Raw genomic sequence first — 23,643 nt, 5'->3', positions numbered from 1 at the left:
AAAATTTTGACCTGAAGCCTACCAAACTCTTTAAAACACCTCAAAACATAATAACAAGTATTTCTTAGACGTAAACTCGAGCTCTTCTTAAAAATTATACGATTAGTTTTAAAACTTGGACCGGGGTCTCGGTTTTAACGTGAATCAACCCGAAATTTAACCAAATTTTTTCCCAACTTAAACCATGACTTGAATCTACACAACCAGCTCCTAAACCACTCATTTCAAACCCCTTATGGCCTACGAAACATGCCTGAAAGTTGCTGGAATTTTCCAGCACACGCACCACTAAAACCTAGTTGCGTCTATACACCGATTCCTAGACTCTAGCCGAAACCAACGAGTACCAGCCCTGAACCAACCCTCCCTAGCCCACCTCGAGACCCTCTTGGACGACCTAACCCAATTTTACAGCCCCATGCATGCTGCAAGATGCAAACACCCGAGAGCCACCAAAGAAACTCCACCTGCTACCAACCTTGATCCCTGACACTCGATCGGCTTTGTGACCAAGTCCAGTAGCGTTCGAGCCATCCTAGACCATGACTCAGACCCACCAGGGTCTGGTCCAAGGCTAGGAACGGTCCATGCACCGCTGTCTTACTCACTTTCCCCTATCTAACCAACCTAAGCCTTAAACCGTACCCAACCAATCGACCTACCCTTCATCCTGACCAAACCCTTGACTACAGCCCCTAAACACCATGATCCTCGACGATGACAGCCCACTAGCAACCCCAGTCGGCAGTCCCCTTGCACAAGCATAACAAAAACGTGAGTATGAGTCAAGAAAATGCATATTTCGTGTCAAAACTTTGCAAAAACAATACCATGAGATAAATCAAAGCATTCTACATGCAAATACATATAAATCAGCATATAAATTATGTAAATGATGAGAAAAAAAGATACATGGCGTGCCTTAATGTTTGTGTGCTCAAAAACTTGAAGATATGCGCGTAAGACTTGCAGCGGAGAGGCATGGAAGGAACTCTTATTGAAACCTAGGGAGAAAATCGAGAGGCTGCGGGTTATTTTCGAGAGAATGGAGGTTGTTGAATGAGGGAAGGGCGGCCAAGAGTGTGTATTAGGTTTAGGTTTTGATTAGATATTGTTAAAGTAGAAAATTTTAAGCATAAATGGGAACTTAATAAAAGTTAAATGGATTGAAAGTGTTTTGGGTCCATTAAGCACTAAAAAAACCCATCAAGCCCAGTAACACTCTCGATACATATTTCATTTAGATACGTTTTTGAAAATATTGTTCGAACCCTCAAAAAGTCACCTGGCTCGCTAAATTTTGCGTATCGGTTACAAATATGATCTCACGAGTAAAAATACCCAACCAAAGCCCAAGTTTGAATATCACACTTAAAAACACCTCTTATTAAATTATTAAATTTAATTATTCAATAAAAATATTTTTCCTTCTTATCCCCGGTCTCCGTTACTCGTTCGAACGCGAAATGCAATTTAAAACTCTAATGCATGAAAATTTAACAAACAATGAAACAACCACCTAGCCATGCAATAATCAAGCATTAAATGCATAAAAATCAATAAACACATATTTTAAATGAAACCTTAGATTGGATGCGGTCAAGTTACGTAGTTCGAATTTCCTAAACCTTACAATTCTCCCATCTCCAAAATAATTCCGTCATCGAAATTTAAAACATAACGGATAACTCCGGGTAGCGACTCCTCATCTCAGCCCCAACCTCCCAAGCAGCCTCCTCCTCGGAATGATTCTGTCACTTGACTTTGACCATATGGATCACCTTGTTCCGAAGCCTCCTCTCCTATCTATCCAATAGATAGGTGGGTTTCCCTTCGAAAGATAGGTTCGGTGTCAGCTGGAGTGGCTCAAAGTTCAGCACATGCGAAGGATTCGACATGTACTTCCGCAGCATGGAGACATGGAACACATTATGAACTCCCGCCAGATTCGGCGGTAATGCAACTCTGTATGCGGGTGTCCCAATTCATTCTAGGATCTCAAACGGTCCTATGAATCTAGGATTGAGCTTGCACTTCTTTCGAATTTCATCACACCATTCATCGGTGCGAATTTTTCGAATACCTGTTCCCTTACTTCAAACTCGAGATCCCTGCACCGCTGATCTGTGTAACTCTTATGTCGGCTCTGTGCGGTCCTCATCCTGTCCCGAATCTTGACCGCTAACTCTACAGTCTGACTGATAATATCTGGTCCCAACTCTGCCCTCTCTCCAACCTCGTCCCAATAAACGGGCGACCTACACTTCCTCCCATACAATGCCTCATATGGAGCCATGCCAATGGATGCCTGATAACTATTTTTGTACGTAAACTCCACGAGAGGTAGCTTCGGCTCCCAGCTGCCCTGGAAGTCGATCATGCAAGATCTAAGCAGGTCATCCAATATCTGTGTCACCCTCTCTAATTTTTCGTCGGTCTGAGGATGAAAGGCAGTACTGAATAGCAGCTTAGTACCCAATGCCTGATGTAGACTCTTCCAAAATGCAGATGTGAAACTCGGATCCCTTTCTGACATGATGGACATTGGAATCCCATGCAGTCTTACTATCTCTCTGATATATAGCTCTGCTTACTGAGTCATGGTGAAAGTATTACTGATCGGTAGAATGTGTGCTGACTTGGTGAGCCGATCGACTATCACCCAAATGGCATTATATCACCCGATAGTCCTTGTTAATCTCGTCAAAAGGTCCATGGTAATGTTATTCCATTTCCACTCGGGAATAGAGAGTGGTCTTAGCTTTCCTGCAGGTCTCTGGTGCTCGGCCTTAATCTGCTGACACGTCAAACACTCGAAGATGAAAAGCCGAATATTTCACTTCATGCCCGGCCACCAATAGAGAGACTGAAGATCCTTATGAATCTTCGTACTCTCTGGATGGATGGAGTACGGGGTGCTGTGGGCCTCGCTCAAGATATCTGCTATCAGGGAATCACTGCTAGGAATCCACGATCGGTCACGATATCTGACTGTGTCGTCCTCAACTGGATACAGCCTTCGGCCCTTAGATTCATCCCTCTGTCTCCAGTTTTGTAACTGCTTGCCAGAAGTCTGTCCTTCCTGAACTCTGTCTCTTAGTGTCGACCGCATTGTCACGGTAGAAAGACTAGGGGCATCGCCCCTGGCATAAAATTCAAGCTCAAACCTCAGAATCTCTGCCTGCAACTATGTCAGTACTTATAACTGAGTGATCACTGTTCCTGCTCAGAGCATCCACAACCACAATATCCTTACCCGGATAGTCGCTAAAGTCATAGCCATAATATTTCACTAGATCTAGCCACCTCCGCTACCTCATGTTCAGCTCTTTCTGCGTGAAGAAGTACTTCAGGCTCTTGTGATCAATGAAAATCTTTCACTTCTCCCCATAGATAATGCCTCCAAATCTTAAGGGCGAACACCACTGCTGCTAGCTCGAGGTCATGAGTCAGATAGTTCTTCTCATGGAACTTCAGCTAGCTAAACGCGTAGGCTATAACTCTATCATGCTGCATCAGAGCCGTGCCCAAATCGAGCTTCAAAGCATCTGTATAAAGCACAAACTCTCCTTGTACTGATGGCATAGCTAGAACTGGTGCTAAAGTCAATGCCTTCTTCAGCCTGTCAAAACTCTCCTGGCATGCGAGTCCCCAAATAAATTTGGCATTCTTCTTCGTCAAGGAGTTCATAGGCACCACAATAGAAGAGAAGCCCTGAATGAACTTCCGGTAGTGTCCAGCCAATCCCAAGAAACTGCGGATCTCTGTCACACTCTTAGGCACTGGACAATCTCGGACTACCTCAACCTTGCTGGGATTGACCTCCACTAAATCTCGGGTTACAGTGTGACCCAAGAATTCCGCTCTATCTAGCCAGAACTCGCCTGTCCTGTAAAGTCTGCAGTACGGTCCTCAGATGCTGACTGTGCTTCTCTCTGCTCCTCGAGTAGATCAGGATTTCGTCTGTGAAAACCATGACGAACTGATCCAAATATGGCTGAAACACGCGATTCATGAGATCCATGAATCCTTGGGGCATTCGTCAATCCGAAGAGCATCACCATAAACTCATGGTTTCCATAACGTGTCTTAAAGGCCGTCTTATGCACGTCAGACTCTCTCACCTTGAGCTTGTGGTATCCTGATCAGATATCTATCTTGGAGAATACTGATGCTCCCTGAAGTTGATCAAATAAATCCTTGATCCTGGGCAGTGGATACTTGTTCTGGACTGTGACTCTGTTCAGTTCCCTGTAATCAACGCAGAGCCGAAGATGCCGTCTTTCTTCTTAACAAACAGTACCGGTGCCCCCCATGGAGAAAAGTTAGGGCGAATGAAACACTTATCTAACAAATCATGTATCTGATCCTTCATTTCCTTCATCTCTGCAGGTGCTAGACGATAAAGTGCCTTAGAAATCATCATGATACTTGGAAAAATCTTGATAGAAAAGTCCACTTCTCTGTCTGGTGGAATGCATGAAACATCGTATGGGAAAACACTGGGGAAGTCCCTAACCACTTTGACCTCCTCTTTCCTCTCACTAGTGGCTCTGATGCTGTCACGATACTGTCCAAAACTTCCTGGTAGCCTCTCCTCATGAGCTTCCTCGCACAGATGCGAGAAATGATGTGAGGAATCTGTTGATGTCTGGCTTCCTCAGATATAAAAGGCTTACCGCGGGGTGGTGGGACAAATAATGACCTCTGTCGAATATCTATAACAGCTCCATTTGAAGAGAGCCAGTTCATACCCAAAATAATGTCGAACTCAGCAACGGTAGCACAATCAAATCTGTCTGCACCGCATTCCTTTGTAACTGAAGCTCCAATTTCCCCCTACATGTGAGGTAAACATCTGATCTCTGGATGAAATCGATACTTTGAATCCCAAATCCATAGCCTCTGGCATGATTCCTAGTCACTTGACAAAAGACTCGGATATAAACAAATGTGCAGCTCTGGAGTCTAGCAATGCATATGTGGCTACACCTGAAATTTATATCCTTTCTGCGACAAAACATACCATCAATTCTGATCGTGTTGAAACTTAATAAATTTTCTACTAGAAATTGTCCAAAAATACTGGAAAATTTACTGATTTACTCATATCACCCACACAAATATCTCGAATTTTACATCAAAAATTTCGAAAATTGCATTTTTTTTCCCAAAAAATTTCGAATTTAGCCCCATTCAACCTTAAAATTTTTGAAATTTAAGAATTTGAGCCCAAAAATTCGAAAAGTTTGAAAACAACCCTTAAAATTCGATTTTGCAATTAGGTCCCATACTATCAGTTGTTGCAATATGGTCCTTTAAACCCTTAATCAATTCAAGTCAATCCCTAAGTCCAGTTATTTAGAACATGCGACCTAATTTATTCTAGGTTCTTAATCCCAAAATAATTCCCACAACAATCACATAATCTATGTAATCAAAGCGGTAAATTAAAATTCTTAACATAAAGGTTACCAGTGATCAATGTAGAGTCTGGCTCCGCCTCTACCTCCTCGCATGAATCACATAGGCCTTGCCACTCATGGGGCCCATGCTCTTAGGGCAATCATCTGCCTTGTGTCCCTCTTCTTTGCATAAAAAGCATCTGAAGGTGCCCCACATGCATTTTCCGTAGTGTAACTTGTTGCATTGCTTGCATGGTTGACATTCCTCTGGCTTAGGAGCCCCTGGTGCCTGTGGTGACCGCTGCTGTCCGGTCCTCTTAAACTGTCCCTAGGGCTTCTGCTGCCCCTGATGCCTCGGTGGCCCTGTGAACTGCTTCTTCTGTGGCTGTGAGCTAGACTGGGCCAATGCCTCTTCCGCTACATCTCTATATCAATGTCCCTCAGAGCCTGTTCCGCCTGAAAAGCACAAGTGGTGGCCTCGTCATAGCCCGTCGGTCTTTTCAGCATAACGTGCAAGCGCAAAGTAGGTCTCAAACCATCGATGAAATACCTCAGCTTCTGAGCGACATCTCTTGCATTAAGGGGCACAAAGTAACAGCCCCTGTTGAACTTCCTGATAAATTCTGCCACGGACGAGTCCCCCTGTCGGAGACTCATGAACTCCCTCGTCAGGCGACCCCTGAGGTTAGTTGGAAAATATTTATTGTAGAAGATCTCCCTGAATTGGTAACAAGTGAGGGTAGCTAAATCCACACCATGAGCGGCTCCCTCCCACCAAAGCAATGCATCATCTCTCAGCATGTAAGTGACGCACCTGACCCTGTCGCAATCCCTCATCTGCATATACTGAAAATGTAGCTCCAATGATCAAATCCAACCCTCTGCCATGAAACGGTAAGTGGTACCCCCGAACTCCTTCGGGTTGAGCTGTGTGAACTGCTCATATATGTTTGTCTGGGGTCGAGGAACCTGTTGTGCCTGCTCTATCAGTCTAGCAATGCCATCGAGGATTCGAGTAGCTGCGTCCCCTGGTAGTGGTGGTAGTGGTATCATCGTGTCTGTCAGCACTAGGGGCACGTCTGGGAGGTATGATATCTGAAGATAGTCCAAATTCTAAACGTAATGCATCAAGAAATTTAATCAAGTTTTCAAAATATTTAATCCTTAAATCATGTAATCAACTAAACATGTACTATAAATCACTGTAAAATGTGTATCATGTAATCATGCAGGTGATAGCAGTAAATGATATAAAACATTTAAAATCTTACAAACTTACATACTTGAGGCTTGAAGACTGAGCTGCAGAAGCTGGCGGTGACGCAACCCTATATAGGACCTGTAGAACCCGTAAATCAGTAGAAGTATAAGCCATGCATAATTCTAGATTTTTAAATTGACTTCATTGCATAATTATTTTAAATGCATTTCTCGAAGTTAATTATTTTATTATTTCAGTTCAGTAGTTTGATTTTTATCATTTCAGTTATTTCAGTGAGGCCGGACCGGAGTTGGAGTTTAGAGATAAATTTAAGATTTCAGAAAATATTTCCAGGATTTAATTTAGCTAGCAAATAAGTTAATTTAAGTTAAAAAGGAGGGTTGATGATTTATTTTAATTATTTGAGGTGAGTAGAAAATTAGTTCATTTAAGTTACTTAATTAAGGATTTTATTCACTAAATTAATTAAGGGATAAGTAAAGCTTTTAAGGATTATAAATTTACTAGTTAGGAAATAATTCCCCTACCTTTTATTATTAAATTTCGGCCCCCATAGTTGCTAGGCAATTCAATTGCCAACTCATCAACCTTTTGACCATTTCTTTGCATGTAAGTTGTAGGATAATTCTAGAATTTTGGGAGCACCATTTAATTAATTAATGGACTTATCCTAGCCTAAAAATCAAGGGAATAATCGGCCATCCCTACTAGAAGCATCCAACAAAGGGTTGATAGTAAACTAGAATTCAAAATTTAAATGCATGAAGACTTGGTCTTGATTTGATCCTAATATCTTGCACCTATCCTCCTCACTCCCATAACCACTTATCTCCCCTCCCTCACCACCGAATTACCTCATCATTCAGATCCATTTTCACTGTAGAAGTCGTGAGTTCATAGCCTAGGAGTAGAGAGAAACCGAGAGCAAGAATCAAGAGAAACGTTCCACTCCTCCGCGCCGTCTCGTCTCTTCTTTTCGTTTCTATTTCAAACGAATCCAAGGCATGTATATACTTTTATAAACCTCAATCAAGTCATATTAGCAAGTATTTTTCCAGTACATGATCATATTTCATCATGCAAAAACCGAACAAATATCAGATTTTTCAAAAGAAAATAAATGCAGATTTCGGCCTTTCCTTGTGCAGTTCACGGTTTCCCTTTGTTTTGTGGTTTCAGGTGGATGGCTCGACTCCAGGCTCCCAAGGCGACTTATAGACATGTAGTAGGATGCATTAGGACCATGATGGTCCATTCCTTCAGCCCCCATGCTTGCTGGAAATCGAGATTGACAGCAGCTCTCCATCGGTGTCATTTTGAGTTTCATAATTTCAGTTTCTTGTCTTGAGGGTTTGATCTGATCTTGGCTGCCCCAAGGGCTCTTAGCCATGGTTGGATCAATCCCCTAGCATGTTTAAGACGTGACTAAGTCGCCCTTTTGGTGGCTTGGCCCATGGATCATCGGTTTTTACACAAAACGTTAGAACAGTCCCCCTCTCCCCCTTCGGCTTTCTCATTGTACAGCACATGCATTTCGAATTGTGTGGTTTGGTATGGATCTTGGTTGGCCTATGGCCCTTAGCCACGGTTCATACCCTGCCCCAAGATGTCTAGATCGTGCCATGGTCAATCAAATGGCCACTGGAACGACACGAGACAACAAGCAAGCAAATCACACCACACGCGCATCAAATGTGCTCTCGATGGATCTTCTCGGTTGGTTGCTGGAATGGTGAAGATTGTGGCTGGCCTAGGGCCCTTAGCCATGGTTCACATCATTCCTCGGGATGTTGGTGAGAGGTTTTGGTTGGCGGTTCAAGCCCCAATGGCTAATAGCCTCGAAAACGACACAAGGAAAACAAGTACGCAGCTGCTGTATTTTTGACAGCAAGTATGCTGCTGCTCAGAGGCGTCGTTTGAGTTCTTGGTTGGCTTTTAGCCCATGGCCTTGGACTGGACAGTGCCTCATTGAGTTAGGAAGGTCATGTTTTTGACCGTTCGTCATTAGGATCATTTTTGAGGTCGTACGAGAATTTACGGTGCGATGTGCCAAATTGACTCTCGAAAGAGCGTTTCGTGTTTTGGCCTCCATTTCACTTAGATTTCGACCCTAATCATTTTAGGAGCATTATTTCAGTATTTTTAGCGTATTTTAATCATGACTAAATGACGGTTCAGTGTTGGTTCGGGTTTGGTTCAGAGTCATGATTAAATACGAAGTCATTAGGCGTCATAGTCGCATCTTTTGTACGTAAATTTCATAGTTGGGCAAGTTTTAGCATTTGCATATTTTTCATAGCACAGTTAGGTTGCAGCGAGCCTGAGGACGATCCAATCCAATCCAGTTGGTAAATTACAGGATTTTTCATTATGCCAGTTAAATTATATTACGTGCATGAAAACAGAAAATGATATTTTTGAGATTTATGCGATATGGCTTGTGGTTCATTCACTATGTGGGAGTGTTATTTTATACGGTCTCCAGTGACCGATCAGTTCAGTATGGTACCACCCGGTCGTCAGTGACCGGCCAGCTCAGTTCAGTTTCAGCCTCCCCGGTAGCCAGTTACCGATCAGTTTCAGCTTAGTTCAGTGGCCACAGGCGTAAAACATAATCTCAACAGAAAACTTTACCAGTTATTTCAGTACAGGGCTCCAAGGAGCAAACATTTTTACTGTGATTATCAGTTCAGTTATGCACGTATTATAATTTCTCAGTACAGTTTATTTTCAGCATGAGTACAGATTATTTTCAGCATGCCTCATGACATGATATTTTATCCCATGCATATTTTACTTCAGATTTTACTCGTTACCTGCGATTTATGCATGCTGAGTCTTTAGGCTCACTAGACTTGATTGTTGTAGGTACTGATGAGGTCAGGGCCGAGGGCGGGGACCAGTGAGCTAGCTTGGGTCGGCAGTAGTGGCACCCGAGGACCTCAGTGCAGCAGTTGTTATTTTATTCCGCAAACATTTTATCACTCGTTGGATAAATTTTAAAATTGTTATTTTTGGCAACTTTATTTTCTTCCGCTGCAATATTTTTGAAACATTGAACTGATTCATCAGTGATTTTATGAATGAGGCCATTTAAGTTCTTTTAAAAAGAAAAAAATTTTAATTTTCCGCAAATTTTCAAGCAAGAAGTTTTTAGGGCCTTTACAGGACCCTTGCTCTGATACCAACTATAACGTCTATGAAACGACTCTCGCTTTTTAACTTTGAAATTTTACTCATTTTTTTATATCTATTAATTCAAATATCACAATTTATAAAGAACTTAACATTTCCATAAACCAAAATAATTTAATAATTTAAATATTAAGTGAATAAAATCCCTAAAAGCGTCAATTACAAAAATTCAACTCCTATTTTTTAACATGATCAAAATAACTTCAAAATAAATCATAAAATCACTAATAAAATATTTAGCAAAATATTTTAAACTTTGCCTATCAATCTAGTGCAGAAATAAATGTCCCTTGGGAACGTACTGTCATACTCGATCCACTCAAACGTCAGCGTCTCTCTCAATATCATCATCACCTGCAACATTAAAACCTAGTATTATTGTAGAACCCGTAAATTAGACTACGTATAAGCCATGCATAATTCCTAGTATTTAAATTAAAATGATTTTATTGCATGAGTATTTAAATCCTTTTCTTTAAATATATTTATTTTATTCAGTAGTTTAAGTGCTAGCTTTTCAGTTAATTAAGTGAGGCCGGACCGGAGTTGGAGTAAAGATATAAATTTTAATATTAAGAAAACATTCTTAAAATTTATTTAAGATAAATGATAAGTTAATTTATTGTAAAAGAAGGTTTAAGGAATATTAGAGTTGAGATAAGTAGTAAATATAGTTTAATTATTAATTCCTTAATTCTCTAAAATATTTAATGAGTAGATAAAACACTAAAGATTTAAAACACAATATTTAAGAAATATTTTCCCTCCATTTTTTATGCAATTTTTGGCCCCTCTTTAATTAACTTAAAATTAGTTGTCAACCCATTTATTTAATATCTTTCCCTATCCATTTCATGATAGTTAATTCTCAAAATTTTATTCAACACTAATTAATATTTAAACAATATTCCTACCCAAATTTTAGATGATAATTTTCGGTCATCACAATTCAAAATATTTAAAATTTTCTTTGACAACTCAACCTTAATCTTTTTTCCATATCTTTTCCTTGTTAGATAATTCCCAAAAAAAATTTAATCTCCACTAATTAATATTTAAGAAATCTTCCACCCCATTTTACAAGCTAAAAATCGGCCATCCCCTAATCTCAAAGATTTAAATTAACTTAACAACTCATTCTTTAATTATCATTCCCTTAATCCTTTCTAGGAAGATATTCTCCCAACTTTTAAATCACTGACAAATAAATTAATTAAGCAATTTTCTTCTTGAACCTAGACTCAATTTTCGACCTAATGCACCCTCTATCAGCCCTCAAAATCTTTTGATATCAATCATTTAACAAACTCTAAGATAGTAAAGAATTATCTTGCCAATTAAACTCCCACAATCTTGCAACCTCCCATAATATTTTTGATGCGATTCTTCAAACACGAAAAGCAAACGCGCCCAAAATCTGAGTCACGCCCTCGATTCGATGGAATAAAGAAACGGTTGTGTTTTCTCGATCTTTGAAACAAGTAATGGATAGGTGTGATAATCGCCTCTAGATCACGCGGTCTAGCAACAATTAATCAACGAGAGAAACAATCGCGTTTCAAGAGAACCTCCAAAGAACCCGCCCTTGGCAACCCTCGTGAAAATCGATCGACAAACGCCACAAAAGATAAATCTTTTGATAAGTTTGATTTGATACAACGCAAAAGTTATAACGAAACTTAAGCTTGTGTTGAGAGAATTCTCAATATCATAAAAGATGAATAATAATCAATGTTGTGTACAATGATGAAATTTTCGAGTATATATTGTCTCAAAATCAAAAGATATCAAATCTACTTGCCAAAATAATTAAAACTCTAATTTAAGAAAAATATTATCTCCAATTCGTAAAGGACACGGACCCCGTGTAGAGGTCCGGAAGGGGGTCCTTGTAGGCACTGTAATTTTCATTTCTCGAAAGTAGTGGACACAGACCCCGTGTACAGGTCCGTGCTCGGGTCCGTGTAGGCTCGGGATTTCTCTTCCTCAAGTGTAATGGACACGGACCCCGTGTACTGGTCCGTGCAGCCTCGGTTCTTCAAAATAATGCTTGAATAATGTTCCTTCGGCTTTCCAACGTGCTCCCATGCATCACGAGCCCTTCTCCCTTGCTTATCAATAATTTGAACACCATGCCCGGCTAGATTCACATCATACTCCCCTTCTTCAAAAAGATTTGTCCTCAAATCTTGCCCCCCTGCACAAAAACGAAGCAAGTTAGTAATAATAAGGACGATATTATCAACATGCTTACCTCTAAGCTCAAGTTTGTAGACGCTATCGTTTGCCCGCTCCCTTAGCACTGGAATTCCCAACATCACCATTGTCTTTCCTACAAACTCATCAACTTTACCAAACATCAAATAAAAAATGGCACCAAATGATAAAATACCATTAAGCATCACGAAAATTAAATTTCTCCCCTTCTTAGACCTAGTTAACACAAAAATGAAATCCATACACGTGTACGACCATAGCTCACTAGGAATAAGACATAGTTCATGCATGATATAAGAATTTAACTCAGGTGCCCTCTCCCTATATGCAATGCACCTTTCACTACACCACTTATCATACCTCTTCATATGTAACCAACACATATAATGATGCATTTTATCAAAGATTAAAACTCCACTATATGCATTACTAGTACGTAACTCATGCAATGAATATAGAATGAAGAATTTATTCTCCTTAAAATTGTACTCATTATGCACATAAAAATTCTGATATTCATTCATGCTCCTTTCAACGCCATCATCGAACAAGTATAAACCATGCAAATAGAACACACTAGATGTACTACCCATGTAAACATTTAACTCATCACAAAGATTTGAACATAATGCATATAATTCATTGTCATAACAAAAACTCATCAATTTGACAACTCTTGAAAATTCACGATTACTAACATTTAGATTTGATCTATTCAATATGTCATCATTCTCCAACCTATGACTCCTAGGGACCAAGGTTAATTCACCATTAGACCATTTAGACATCCCACTCTCAACTCTCTCACCAAACTCTTGAGTACAACATACCAATGAAATAAGATAAGAACGAAAGTCATACCTCATGGTTGTTGCGTTGGCAATTATTCTTACCTCACGGTGATTGCCCTCAACACCAAATGGATAATCCCATTGCATTTTTACACCTTCCACATTTGCTTGTCTCCTCATCACAACTTCATCATAACCCTGCAAATGAGAAATAACAATGCTCGGGATTGAACCGGCTATATCGTCACAAGAATAATAAACCACTTTGTACAAAGGTACTTTAAGGGGTTTATACAAAAGTAAATAACTCTCATCCTCACTCTTTTCACTCTTTTGGGCCTTAAAATTATTTTTCTTTTCTTTTTCTTTTTCTTTGGCCTCTTTTTCTTTTTCTTTTCTTTCATTTTTCTTTTCTATGGCCATCTCACTTTTTTGTTCTCTCTTTCTTTCGGCCATCTTAATTTCTTTTTCGCTCAATTCATGAATTGTTAATTGAACCTCAAGGACTCCTTTAGGATTCAATTGAACAAGAGAAGCACAAGATTCTTCCAAACATGTATGCAACATAACTTTCTCTTGCCTACTCTCCTCCTCCATAGTAGACAACTTAAAAACTTCTTCACTACTCAATGATTCACTTTCCACAATGTGTTGTTCAACATCCTACGACTCATCAACTAATGGACTACTATCATCAACAACTTTATCAACCACAACATCAACCTCCATTTGAGAATTAAACTCAACTGGCGATTTTACTACAGTAGCCTCCTCATGTGGACATTGGGTGATATCATGCCCAACTTCTAAACACCAACAACATATAATATCACAAGTACTAAAATTTGAGTTTTTAAATGTACCTTGATATTCATATTTGCTAGCTTCACGTCTCGACTCCTTCTTTGGCCTACCGCAGTGTCTCTCTTCCAAGCTCGTCCTCCAATTGGATGTCAAAGGAGCCTCATACAAGCCACGCTCATCTCTTCTACCACCTCTCCTATTATTGTGATTTGGAACAAACTGCTTCCTCATCACCATTTTCATCTCATCCCATGTAACTATAGGGTCATCCCCACATCGTCTCCTACGCAGTACTAATTTATCCCACCAAGTCGTAGCATAGTCGGTAAACTCACTGCAAGCTCGTCTTACCTTCATTGCTTCAGTATAATCATCCCGGCTCTCCAATACACACTCCATTCTCTCTTCCCACTCAAGGTACGCCTTTGGATCGGCTTCCCCACTGAAAGATGGAATGGTCATCTTTGTGCCACTCAGTCTATACCCTTCTCGGCTTCTATACCCCTTATCCTCATCAAATCTCGTATCATATCGATCCACGTGCAACAACTTATCTCTTCCAACTCTACTACCTCGTCTCTTCTCATTAGCACTAACCTCAAGCTTATCCAACCTTTCATGTAAAGGCTTAAGCTCCTTCTCCCACATTCTACCCAACCCTTCTAACATCAATTGGAATTGACGATCGTCAACCATTATACCTGCAAGAAAAGATTAGTATAAAACAATAAAAGGATAAAGTTTCCTCACCACAAATTCTCACTAGTCACTCCAATGAAAATTCACTCGCACTCGTCTTTTTCCTTCACCACAAAACCTCACAAATCACTCCAATGAAAATTCACTCCACTCAAATATTTTCACTCAAGTGAGAATTCTCAAGGGGCGCTTAAGTATCGTGGCTTCCACGTATCAAACTTATGAGATCAATCCTGTGACGCTTGAAATTCGACTCACTTAGACCACACAAGAACAAGCAACTTTAAAAATTGACTAGAATGCGACTAAATGACAAGGACAAACTTAACGCTGAAGTATATAAGCGCTAAAATTCCAACAAACACCCGATTCAATTTTTTTTTCCGGGTGAACAGTACGCTACAGTACCGTGAACAGTAAATCCGGTGAATGAATAGTAATTCCGGCTTGAACAGTACTCCCGACGTGAACAGTAATTCCGGCAATGAACAGTAATCGCGGTGCAGCTACAGTAGGGGGACCGCACCCGCGATACGAACAAGACCGCACCCGCGGTCGTCAAAATTCAGAAAATGAAAAGCAGCCGAAGCTTGAGCGCACCCGCGCTGCTGAACACACCGCACCCGCGGTCATGCGTGTAGCTTGAAAAATAAGCCACGTTTCCTGTGTTGCATGCAGTATATATATAGAAGAATTACACGTAATTCCTCAGAAATTCAGAAAAAGGGCCGAGCTGTTGAGAGAAAAATCCTTACGCCTTTTTGATTTGCGATTGTGGAAGATCCGTCAATCAGAATTCAAATCCGACTTCAGTTCTGAGTTTCTCTCGACACGAGCTACACAAGGACATAAGTTTTATTACGTTTAGACAAGATTTGAATTTATGATATTGTCAGAACTGAATATGAATCAGATATGATGTTTCTGCTACCGTAGATATTGTATAATTGAAGTCAGATTTCAAAATAGACTGGTTATGCAATTGTTATGATTTTTAAAAGATATTGACGGAGATTCGATATCAGATTTGTGTTATCGTTGAGATTATGAGTTATATCAGTATTGATTATGAGTTCTAGTATTATATCTGTGATGTTGAGACTGACGGGGTTATTCAGATTGTATTGTTATGCCGTCGAAACATCAGCAGACTGACATATGATCAGATTTGATATTGATTGAGATTGCATTGTTATGTCATTGATATTGATATGCTGTCAAGACATTAGTTGAGTTAGATTGATTAGATTCAGATATGATTTCGATTATATTGTGATGTCGATGATATGAATTAGATTGTATCTTGTACAGACATTGATCAGATTATGTACTGATTTGAGTATTGATCAGAAAAGATTGTGTATTGAGTTATTCACTGATACAGTGTATTAAATATTGTCATTTCAGATTTGATATGGAAAGATTTGAATACAGGTCATCGTCTTCGTCAGACAAGGACGACAAAAGTATAATTCATGTGATATTCGGGAAGATACAACTCAATTGAGATCTCATTTGAGTTTCCCAATAAAATCACACACTCGAATTATTGTTGTCTATTTTATGATATGATTATGATCTGTTTATAGATGTTATATTCATATCCTTTGAAATGAGTATGCTTTGTTTATAAATTGATATTCATTGCATATAAGATAGGGAGTCTTGACAGAACAGTCAAAATTCTAGACGTTCGGTGATATCACAGCTTAGGGGAAGATCAGTCTCCTATTGTAGATGTGGATACAGATCAGGCCGAAGTCTAGGAATAAGACGTACAGTCACCTCGATTGGGAGGGTAGGTGATAGATCGTCTTATTCACACCGGGATCCCTAGAGTTATAGTTGAGTCGAGTCTAGACATGATTTGACTAGAACTGCATGCGTTTATGGATGTGGTTTCATAGACTATGAAATCCATTTTTATTGCTTTCAGTCACGATATCATGTTTTTATGATTTGATTTGAGTTGCATGTTTACCAGATTCGAGTTGCATGATTATTTGATTTAATTTCATAGATTATGAAATCTATTGATTGTAATTATATTCATGATAGAATATTTCATGATTTATTTGGTGTATATACATGTTTACCATGTTTTATACTGGTATTTATTCTCACCGGAGTATCCGGCTGTTGTCTTGTTTTGTATGTGTGCATGACAACAGGTGGGACAAGATCGGGGTCAGAAGATGATGAGAGAAGACGAGTTTAGAGTGGTGATTCCGGACTTATTGTAGATCTGGTTTAGTACTTGAATTTAGTAGTTAAACCTTAGATTAGTTTGAGTGAATAATGTACATTATTGTACCTTTATACTGAAATGTATTTTGATACTGAGATGTATGTTATTTAGATGCCATTACCTTCCGCACTTGCATTTTAAAAGAAAAATTTTTAGACCCTGTTTTATCTAAGTTGACAATTAAATCCCAAAGAAGATTAAGAAAAAGATCAGCGTCCGGGTCCCCACAGAATGTGTAGCTTGGGAGTTTAATAAACCGTAAGTAGCTATTCCCGTTAGCAATATTCGTCCTGGTAAAATTTGCATTATTCTTGATTAAGTTTCTATAGTTTTAGAAATTTTCCCATCATCTAGGTCCTTCAAGTTTTCCATATTAGAACATTAGCTCCTTATGTTTCAAAAAGTGAATGATTAATCCTTTAAGTTTTCGAAAATTATCAAATGGCCCCTTAAAGATTCGAAAATTGCAATTTAGTCCTAGAAGATTTCGAATTTTCAAATTAACCCCTAGAACTTTCGAATTTTCTAAATTGTCCTCATCGATTTTGAAAATTAAATTCAGCCCCTATAACTTTCAGTCTTCTTCGATTTAATCTAATGAATTGGTATATGGAAGAATTCCATTCCTAAATTCTAAAATTTGAACATGCAATTCTAATTTGTTAAGTTCCACGCATCTCAATTTAATTCTAGCATCCATGATTTTATCTCATGCAATATAGTGATATAAAACGCTTAAATAGTCGGAGTACCTGTATTAAGCGTAGTGTTTGTCTCCGCTTGCTCAGCATGCATCACATATGCCATCCAGTCGTGGGTTGCTTGAGCTTCGGGCAATCCCCAGCTTTGTGTCCCATATCTCCACACTTGAAGCACTTGTAGGTGCCCCACATGCACTTGCCATAATGGTAACGATTGCACTCTTTGCACTGTGGATTCTCTGTTGTTTTCGGGATATTTTTTTTAGATGATTGTCCTTGTGGTTTCGGCTATCCCAGCCGCTTAGGTGGTCCCGTGAATGGTTTTTACTCTGCCGACTCTATTGCTGATTAGCTTGCTGGGTACAATTCTTTTTCGCTTATTTCCCAATCAATATCCTTGAGTGACTTCTCGGCTCTGAAAGCTTTGGCAACGGCAGTAGTATAATCAGCAGGATCAGTGAGCATCATATCGCGATGGATCATGGGCTTCAATCCATCAAGGAAGTGTCTTAATTTCTCCGTCGCATCATTCGTAATCAAGGGCACAAAATTACAGCCCTATCCAACTTCTGAACAAACCCAACCACAGATAAATCCCCCTGACGGAGACTCACAATCTCTCTCTTAAGCCTAGAACGGAAATCATATGTGAAATATTTGTCGTAGAATACTCTTTTAAAGTCCTCCCAAGTCAATGTCGCTAGATTCACTACTCGCTTCGCTCTCTCCCACCATAAGGAAGAATTGCCCTTCTGCAGATAGTTGGTACAACGAACTCGATCCGCATCCGCCATGTCTATTTAGCGAAAAATAACCTCCAATGATCGATTCCATCCCTCAGCAATGAATGGATTAGTAGTGCCACAAAAATCCTCCAGGTTCATCCTCCTAAATTGCTCATAGATAGCTTCTGGTCGTCCCCTCGGACAATTTCCCACGTGCTGATCTAGTAAACGAGCCATACCCGCTAGTACACGGGCACTAGCATCCTGATTAGATAGAGGCTGTGGAATCTCCTCCTCCTGTCTATCCCTACATAGAAATCGTATAGGAGGCATCTCTGTACAATTCGTCCCAACCACGTGACCAACATGAACTTAACACTTTAAAATAACATGCATATATCCTCTATATCATGTATCATGAAAGCATTAAAGAATTTTAGCATACAAAATATAGAGCAGTAAAACTCACACACTTGAGGCACGACTTTTAAGCTTATTGTGGGGACTCAGACGTTAATTCATTTCTTAATCATCTTTGGGAATAATTTGATCAATTATAATAAGCAGGGTCTAAATTTTTTTTTAAATACAAATGCGGAACATAATGGAATAACTCTGATACACATATCAAAAGTAAAGTACATGTCTTGTACTCAATACATTAAAAATAACTAGGGTTCAACTACTATATATCAAGTGCTGAAGCCTATCTACTTCTGATCCGGATCTCCACGTTAACTTGTCTTCTCTCATCCTTTTCTTGACCATGATCCTGTCCCACCTGTTGTCATGCACACATACAAACACGACAACAGCCGGATAACTCTGGTGGGAATATAATCCCAGTATAAACAATGAATAAATGCAATCATATAAAATAACATATATAAAAGCATAACAGTCATCAATAACATGTATCAAATCTGAACACATGAATCGATATAAAACTGTAAATCAAATAATGACTCGTCATCTCATACTCGACTCGTCTCTAGTCTAGGATCCCGGTTCCTGGACATTGTTACATATATCGAATCTCAGCGATAGGAGTCGATCTACTTCTAAGCAACATCGATATAATTCAATCATCCAGTGTCTTGGCATATCCGCCACGGACTATGCATATCCGCCAATGACTAGGCATCTCCGCCCATGACTCAATACACGCTTTGCTATAAATCAATAGACTAAGCATATCAATCTCATGAAATTGCAAACATCAATGCAATAAAGTAAAGTATGTGATTTTTGGGAAACTCAACTCCAATCTGACTCGAGTCGATCTCCCGGTTAACATCGATTTATACCTTTCTTTCTGCCAATCTAACTCTGTCGAGGTCTCGGATTCAAAGCCTGTCAATATCAATCTGGCAATGACAATCGAATATACTGTATCAATATACCATTCAATTCAAGACATTTCAGTCTTATCAAATTCTGACAGAACAACAATATAATTCCAAAGTACCGGTAATACAGATCAATATATACCAATAACTTATACTCAATCGATAACAATAAAAATCTGATATCAAATCTCAATCAAATCCATTCTGAAAATCATAACAATTTCATACGATATTTGTTCTTCAATCCGGTTTCGATTATACGATGTCTACTATGACAAGATCACCATACATGAATCATATCTGATTCCTTCAACATCATATCAAAACGTAGTAAAACTTAAGTCTTTGTGAAGCATGTGTCAAGAGGAGTCCGGTACTGTGGGGACCCGGACGCTAATCATCTTTTAAATCGTCATTGGGACTAATTAATCAATTATAATAAACAGGGTCTAAATTTTTTTTTTTTTAAATGCGGAAGGTAATGGAATCAAACTCCTATACATATCAGTATAAAAGTATAAATCTGATAAAATATACAAACATACATACTCAGGTTCAACAACTACTATCAAGTGTTTAAACCCTATCTCTAGTCCAAGTCCGGAATCACCACTCTAATCTCGATCTGTCCTCATCTCTGTGACCCTGTACCTGTCCCACCTGTTGTCATGCACACATACAAACAAGACAACAGCCGGATAACTCCGGTGAGATATAAATATCCCAGTATAAACAATGTATTAAATCCATTTATATAAACATATAAAAGCATAAACAAACATCAAAACATGTATCTAATCTGACTACATGAATCAATGACTCGTGATCTAATCTTATCTTATCTCAAATCTAGGGATCCCAATCTAATTTAAACTTTGGTATGCTGTATCGAGTGTCTGAGATAGACGTCGATCTACATCTAAAGCTCTTCGATACACCGTAAGTCTAGAGTCTTATCGGTTCTGAGAAAGACTCGGCGGTTCTGCCCTAGCTAGGCTGTCTGCTCTAGACTCGTACTCTGACTCTGTTCTAAGTCAATACATTAACATATCAATCTGATAATCTGCAAATATCAATGCAATAAAATAAAGTATGTGATTTAGGGAAACTCAAGTCAAACCTAACTCGAGTTGGGCAATCCCAAATCAACATTTATTTATACCTTTCTTGTTGTCGATCTGATACAATCGAAGTCTCGATTCAAATTCTGTCACTGTTCAATCTGGCAATGACAATATCAATATATTCTGTATCAATAATCTAATCAAATCACAACATCTCTGTTTTATCAATTTCTGACAGTATAACTGTACAATCTTGCGATACTGATAATACTATATCAGTCTATATCAATTCCAATCATTTACAATCAACCCCTGTACCAATCTGATATCAATTCTCAGTTAATTTCATTCTGAAATTCATAACAATTTCATATTCAGTCCGTTTCTTAATCTGACTTCGATTCTACGCTGTCTAACATGTCAAGAACAACATATATGACGTGTATTCAATTCTAACAACATCATAATTTCCAAACATGTCAAAACGTAATAAAACTTACGTCCAGTTGTAGCCTGCGTTGATAGGAACACAGTACCGAAGTCGGAATTAAAATCTAACGGACGAATTTCTCACAAAAGGCGTAAAGATTTTCACTCTTTTTCCCAAACCCTTTTCTCGGTTATATTCTGAAGATTCTGAAGAATTTCGTTTGTATATATGTATATATATATACGTTGCATGATTTCAAAACGTGGCCTCTTTCTTTGCAAAGCACGTCTCGCGCTCGGGCGGACATAAAGTTCCGCCCGGGCGCGCAACTCTCGGCCCTCCTGCGTAATTCAGTCTCGCTCGGGCGGACAAAAACTTCCGCCCGGGCGCGAAGTGTTCGACTTTCTTGTTCACTCATTGGCGCTCGGACGGACAAAGACTTCCGCCCGGGCGCGACACTTTCGGCCCACATCTTGGCTTTTCCTATTTCTTTGTCCAATAAAATCTCGGACTGGCCCTGCTATAATCACATTAAGTCATAATCAATAATCTCATATTAATCTAATTAGAATCTCGGGCATTAAATTTCTCCCCCCCTAAGATACGATTTCGTCCTCGAAATCACAAGCATTTCATTCGTATCAGAAATTTACATCATCAAAATAAGGAGTATATATACAAAACTGTATAAGAAATTTACATCATCGAAATAACTCTGGGAATTCTTGTCTCATATCTGATTCAGTTTCCCAGGTTGCTTCTTCTACACCATGACGAGTCCATTGAACTTTTACAAGTGGAATGGTCTTCGTTCTGAGCTGTTTTTCTTTACGATCAATGATCTGAATCGGTTTTTCAATATAGCTCAACGTTTCATCCAGCTCGGCCTCGTCTGGTTGAATAGCATGTGAAGCATCAGGAAGGTACTTCCTTAATAACGATACATGAAAAACACCATGTATCCCGGATAATGAAGGCGGTAAAGCGAGTCGATAGGCACGATCTCCTATCTTTTCGAGAATTTCATAAGGCCCAATATATCTTGGAGACAGTTTCCCTTTCTTGCCAAATCTGACAACTCCTCTGAAAGGTGAAATCTTCAAAAATACTCGGTCTCCCAGGTCAAATACCAACGGTCTACGTCAAACATTGGCATATTTGGCCTGTCTGTCTTGTGCTGCCTTCATTTTCTTTCGAATTAGCTTCACTTTTTCTGTCATATCTTTGATCATATCTGGTCCGATCTCAGGAACTTCAGAGATATCATCCCAATAAAGAGGGGATCGACATTTCTTTCCGTACAACGCTTTAAATGGTGCCATCTCAATACTCGTCTGATAGCTGTTGTTGTACGAAAACTCACAAAAAGGCAATGCATCTTGCCAATTAGTGCTAAAATCTAGCACTACTGCTCTCAGCATATCCTCCAGTGTCTGGATAGTCCGCTCTGACTGTTCGTCGGTCTGTGGATGATATGCGGTACTCAGATGTAATTTCGTACCGAGAGCCTGCTTCATACTCTACCAGAAGTGCGAAGTAAATCTAGGATCACGATCTGATACAATCGACTTGGGCACTCCATGCAATCTGACCACTTCTCTGACATATATCTCTGCCATCTAGTCAAATCTGTACGTCATCTTGTACGGTATAAAACATGCGGATTTGGTCAATCTGTCAATCACGACCCAAATCGCATCACAACCTTTGGAGGAACGCGGCAATTGCGTCACAAAGTCAATGGAAATGTGATTCCATTTCCACTCAGGAATGGACAAGCTCTGTAATAATCCTCCTGGTTTCTTTCTTTCTGCTTTAACCTGTTGGCAATTCAGACATTTGGAAACAAATTCGGCAATGTCAGTCTTCATTTGTTTCCACCAGAACTGTCTTTTCAAATCGTTGTACATCTTTCTGCCACCAGGATGAATACTAAATCGACTGTTGTGCGCTTCTGACAATATCTGTCGTCTCAAATCTGAAACATTCGGCACAACCAGACGATTATTCACGTACAAAACGTTATCACGTACCTGATACTCTGATCGATGTCCTGTTCTAACCATCGATACTGATCTCTGTATATTCTGATCACTTCGCTGAGCTGCCTTAATTCTCATAATCAGCTCTGGTTCTACTTGCACCGTATAAAGTCTCAACGGTCTATAATCTGTTTCAAATTCTAATCCAGACAAACAGCAGTCTTCTATCAAATTTGAAACACCTATCGTCGATAAGGATAAATAACATACCTTTCTACACAGTGCATCAGCTGCTGCATTAGACTTTCCTGGATAGTATTTGATTTCACAATCAAAATCTTTAAGAAAATCTAGCCATCTTCGCTGTCTCATATTTAGTTCAGATTGTGAAAACAGATATTTCAGACTCTTATGATCAGAATATATCTCCAACTTCTCCCCGTAAAGATAATGTCGCCATATCTTTAATGCAAAGACAATGGCTGTCAATTCAAGATCATGAATTGGATAACGGGTCTCATGTGGTTTAAGCTGTCTTGAGGCATAAGCAATAACATGCCCTCGTTGCATCAGTACACATCCCAACCCTCTGTGAGAAGCGTCGCAATAAACCACAAAATCACCAGTACCGGATGGAATAGTCAACACCGGTGCACTGGTCAACCTCTTCTTCAACTCCAGAAAACTGGTCTCACATTCTTCAGACCAAACAAATGGAGCATTCTTCTGAGTTAGCTGAGTAATTGGTTTAGCTATACTCGAGAAATCTTTAATGAAACGACGGTAATATCCTGCTAAACCCATGAAACTG

The 23,643-nt window shown here is 39.3% G+C and overlaps 1 protein-coding gene across 1 annotated transcript; it reads right to left on the bottom strand.

Moving 5' to 3' along the window:
- Positions 1 to 2,836: 2,836 nt before the first annotated feature.
- Positions 2,837 to 4,752, bottom strand: LOC140817881 (uncharacterized). The gene is made up of 3 exons (XM_073177675.1): positions 4,520 to 4,752; positions 3,502 to 3,889; positions 2,837 to 3,181 (listed from the first exon to the last, which is right to left on the bottom strand). The coding sequence occupies exons 1-3, from the start codon at positions 4,750 to 4,752 to the stop codon at positions 2,837 to 2,839; spliced, it is 966 nt and encodes a 321-aa protein (XP_073033776.1).
- Between the last annotated feature and the right edge of the window lie 18,891 nt (positions 4,753 to 23,643).

This window comes from Primulina eburnea, chromosome 17 (genome assembly GCF_022965805.1).
Source record: "Primulina eburnea isolate SZY01 chromosome 17, ASM2296580v1, whole genome shotgun sequence".
Classification (NCBI taxonomy): domain Eukaryota; kingdom Viridiplantae; phylum Streptophyta; class Magnoliopsida; order Lamiales; family Gesneriaceae; genus Primulina; species Primulina eburnea.
This window is presented reverse-complemented; position numbering and strand designations above follow the sequence as displayed.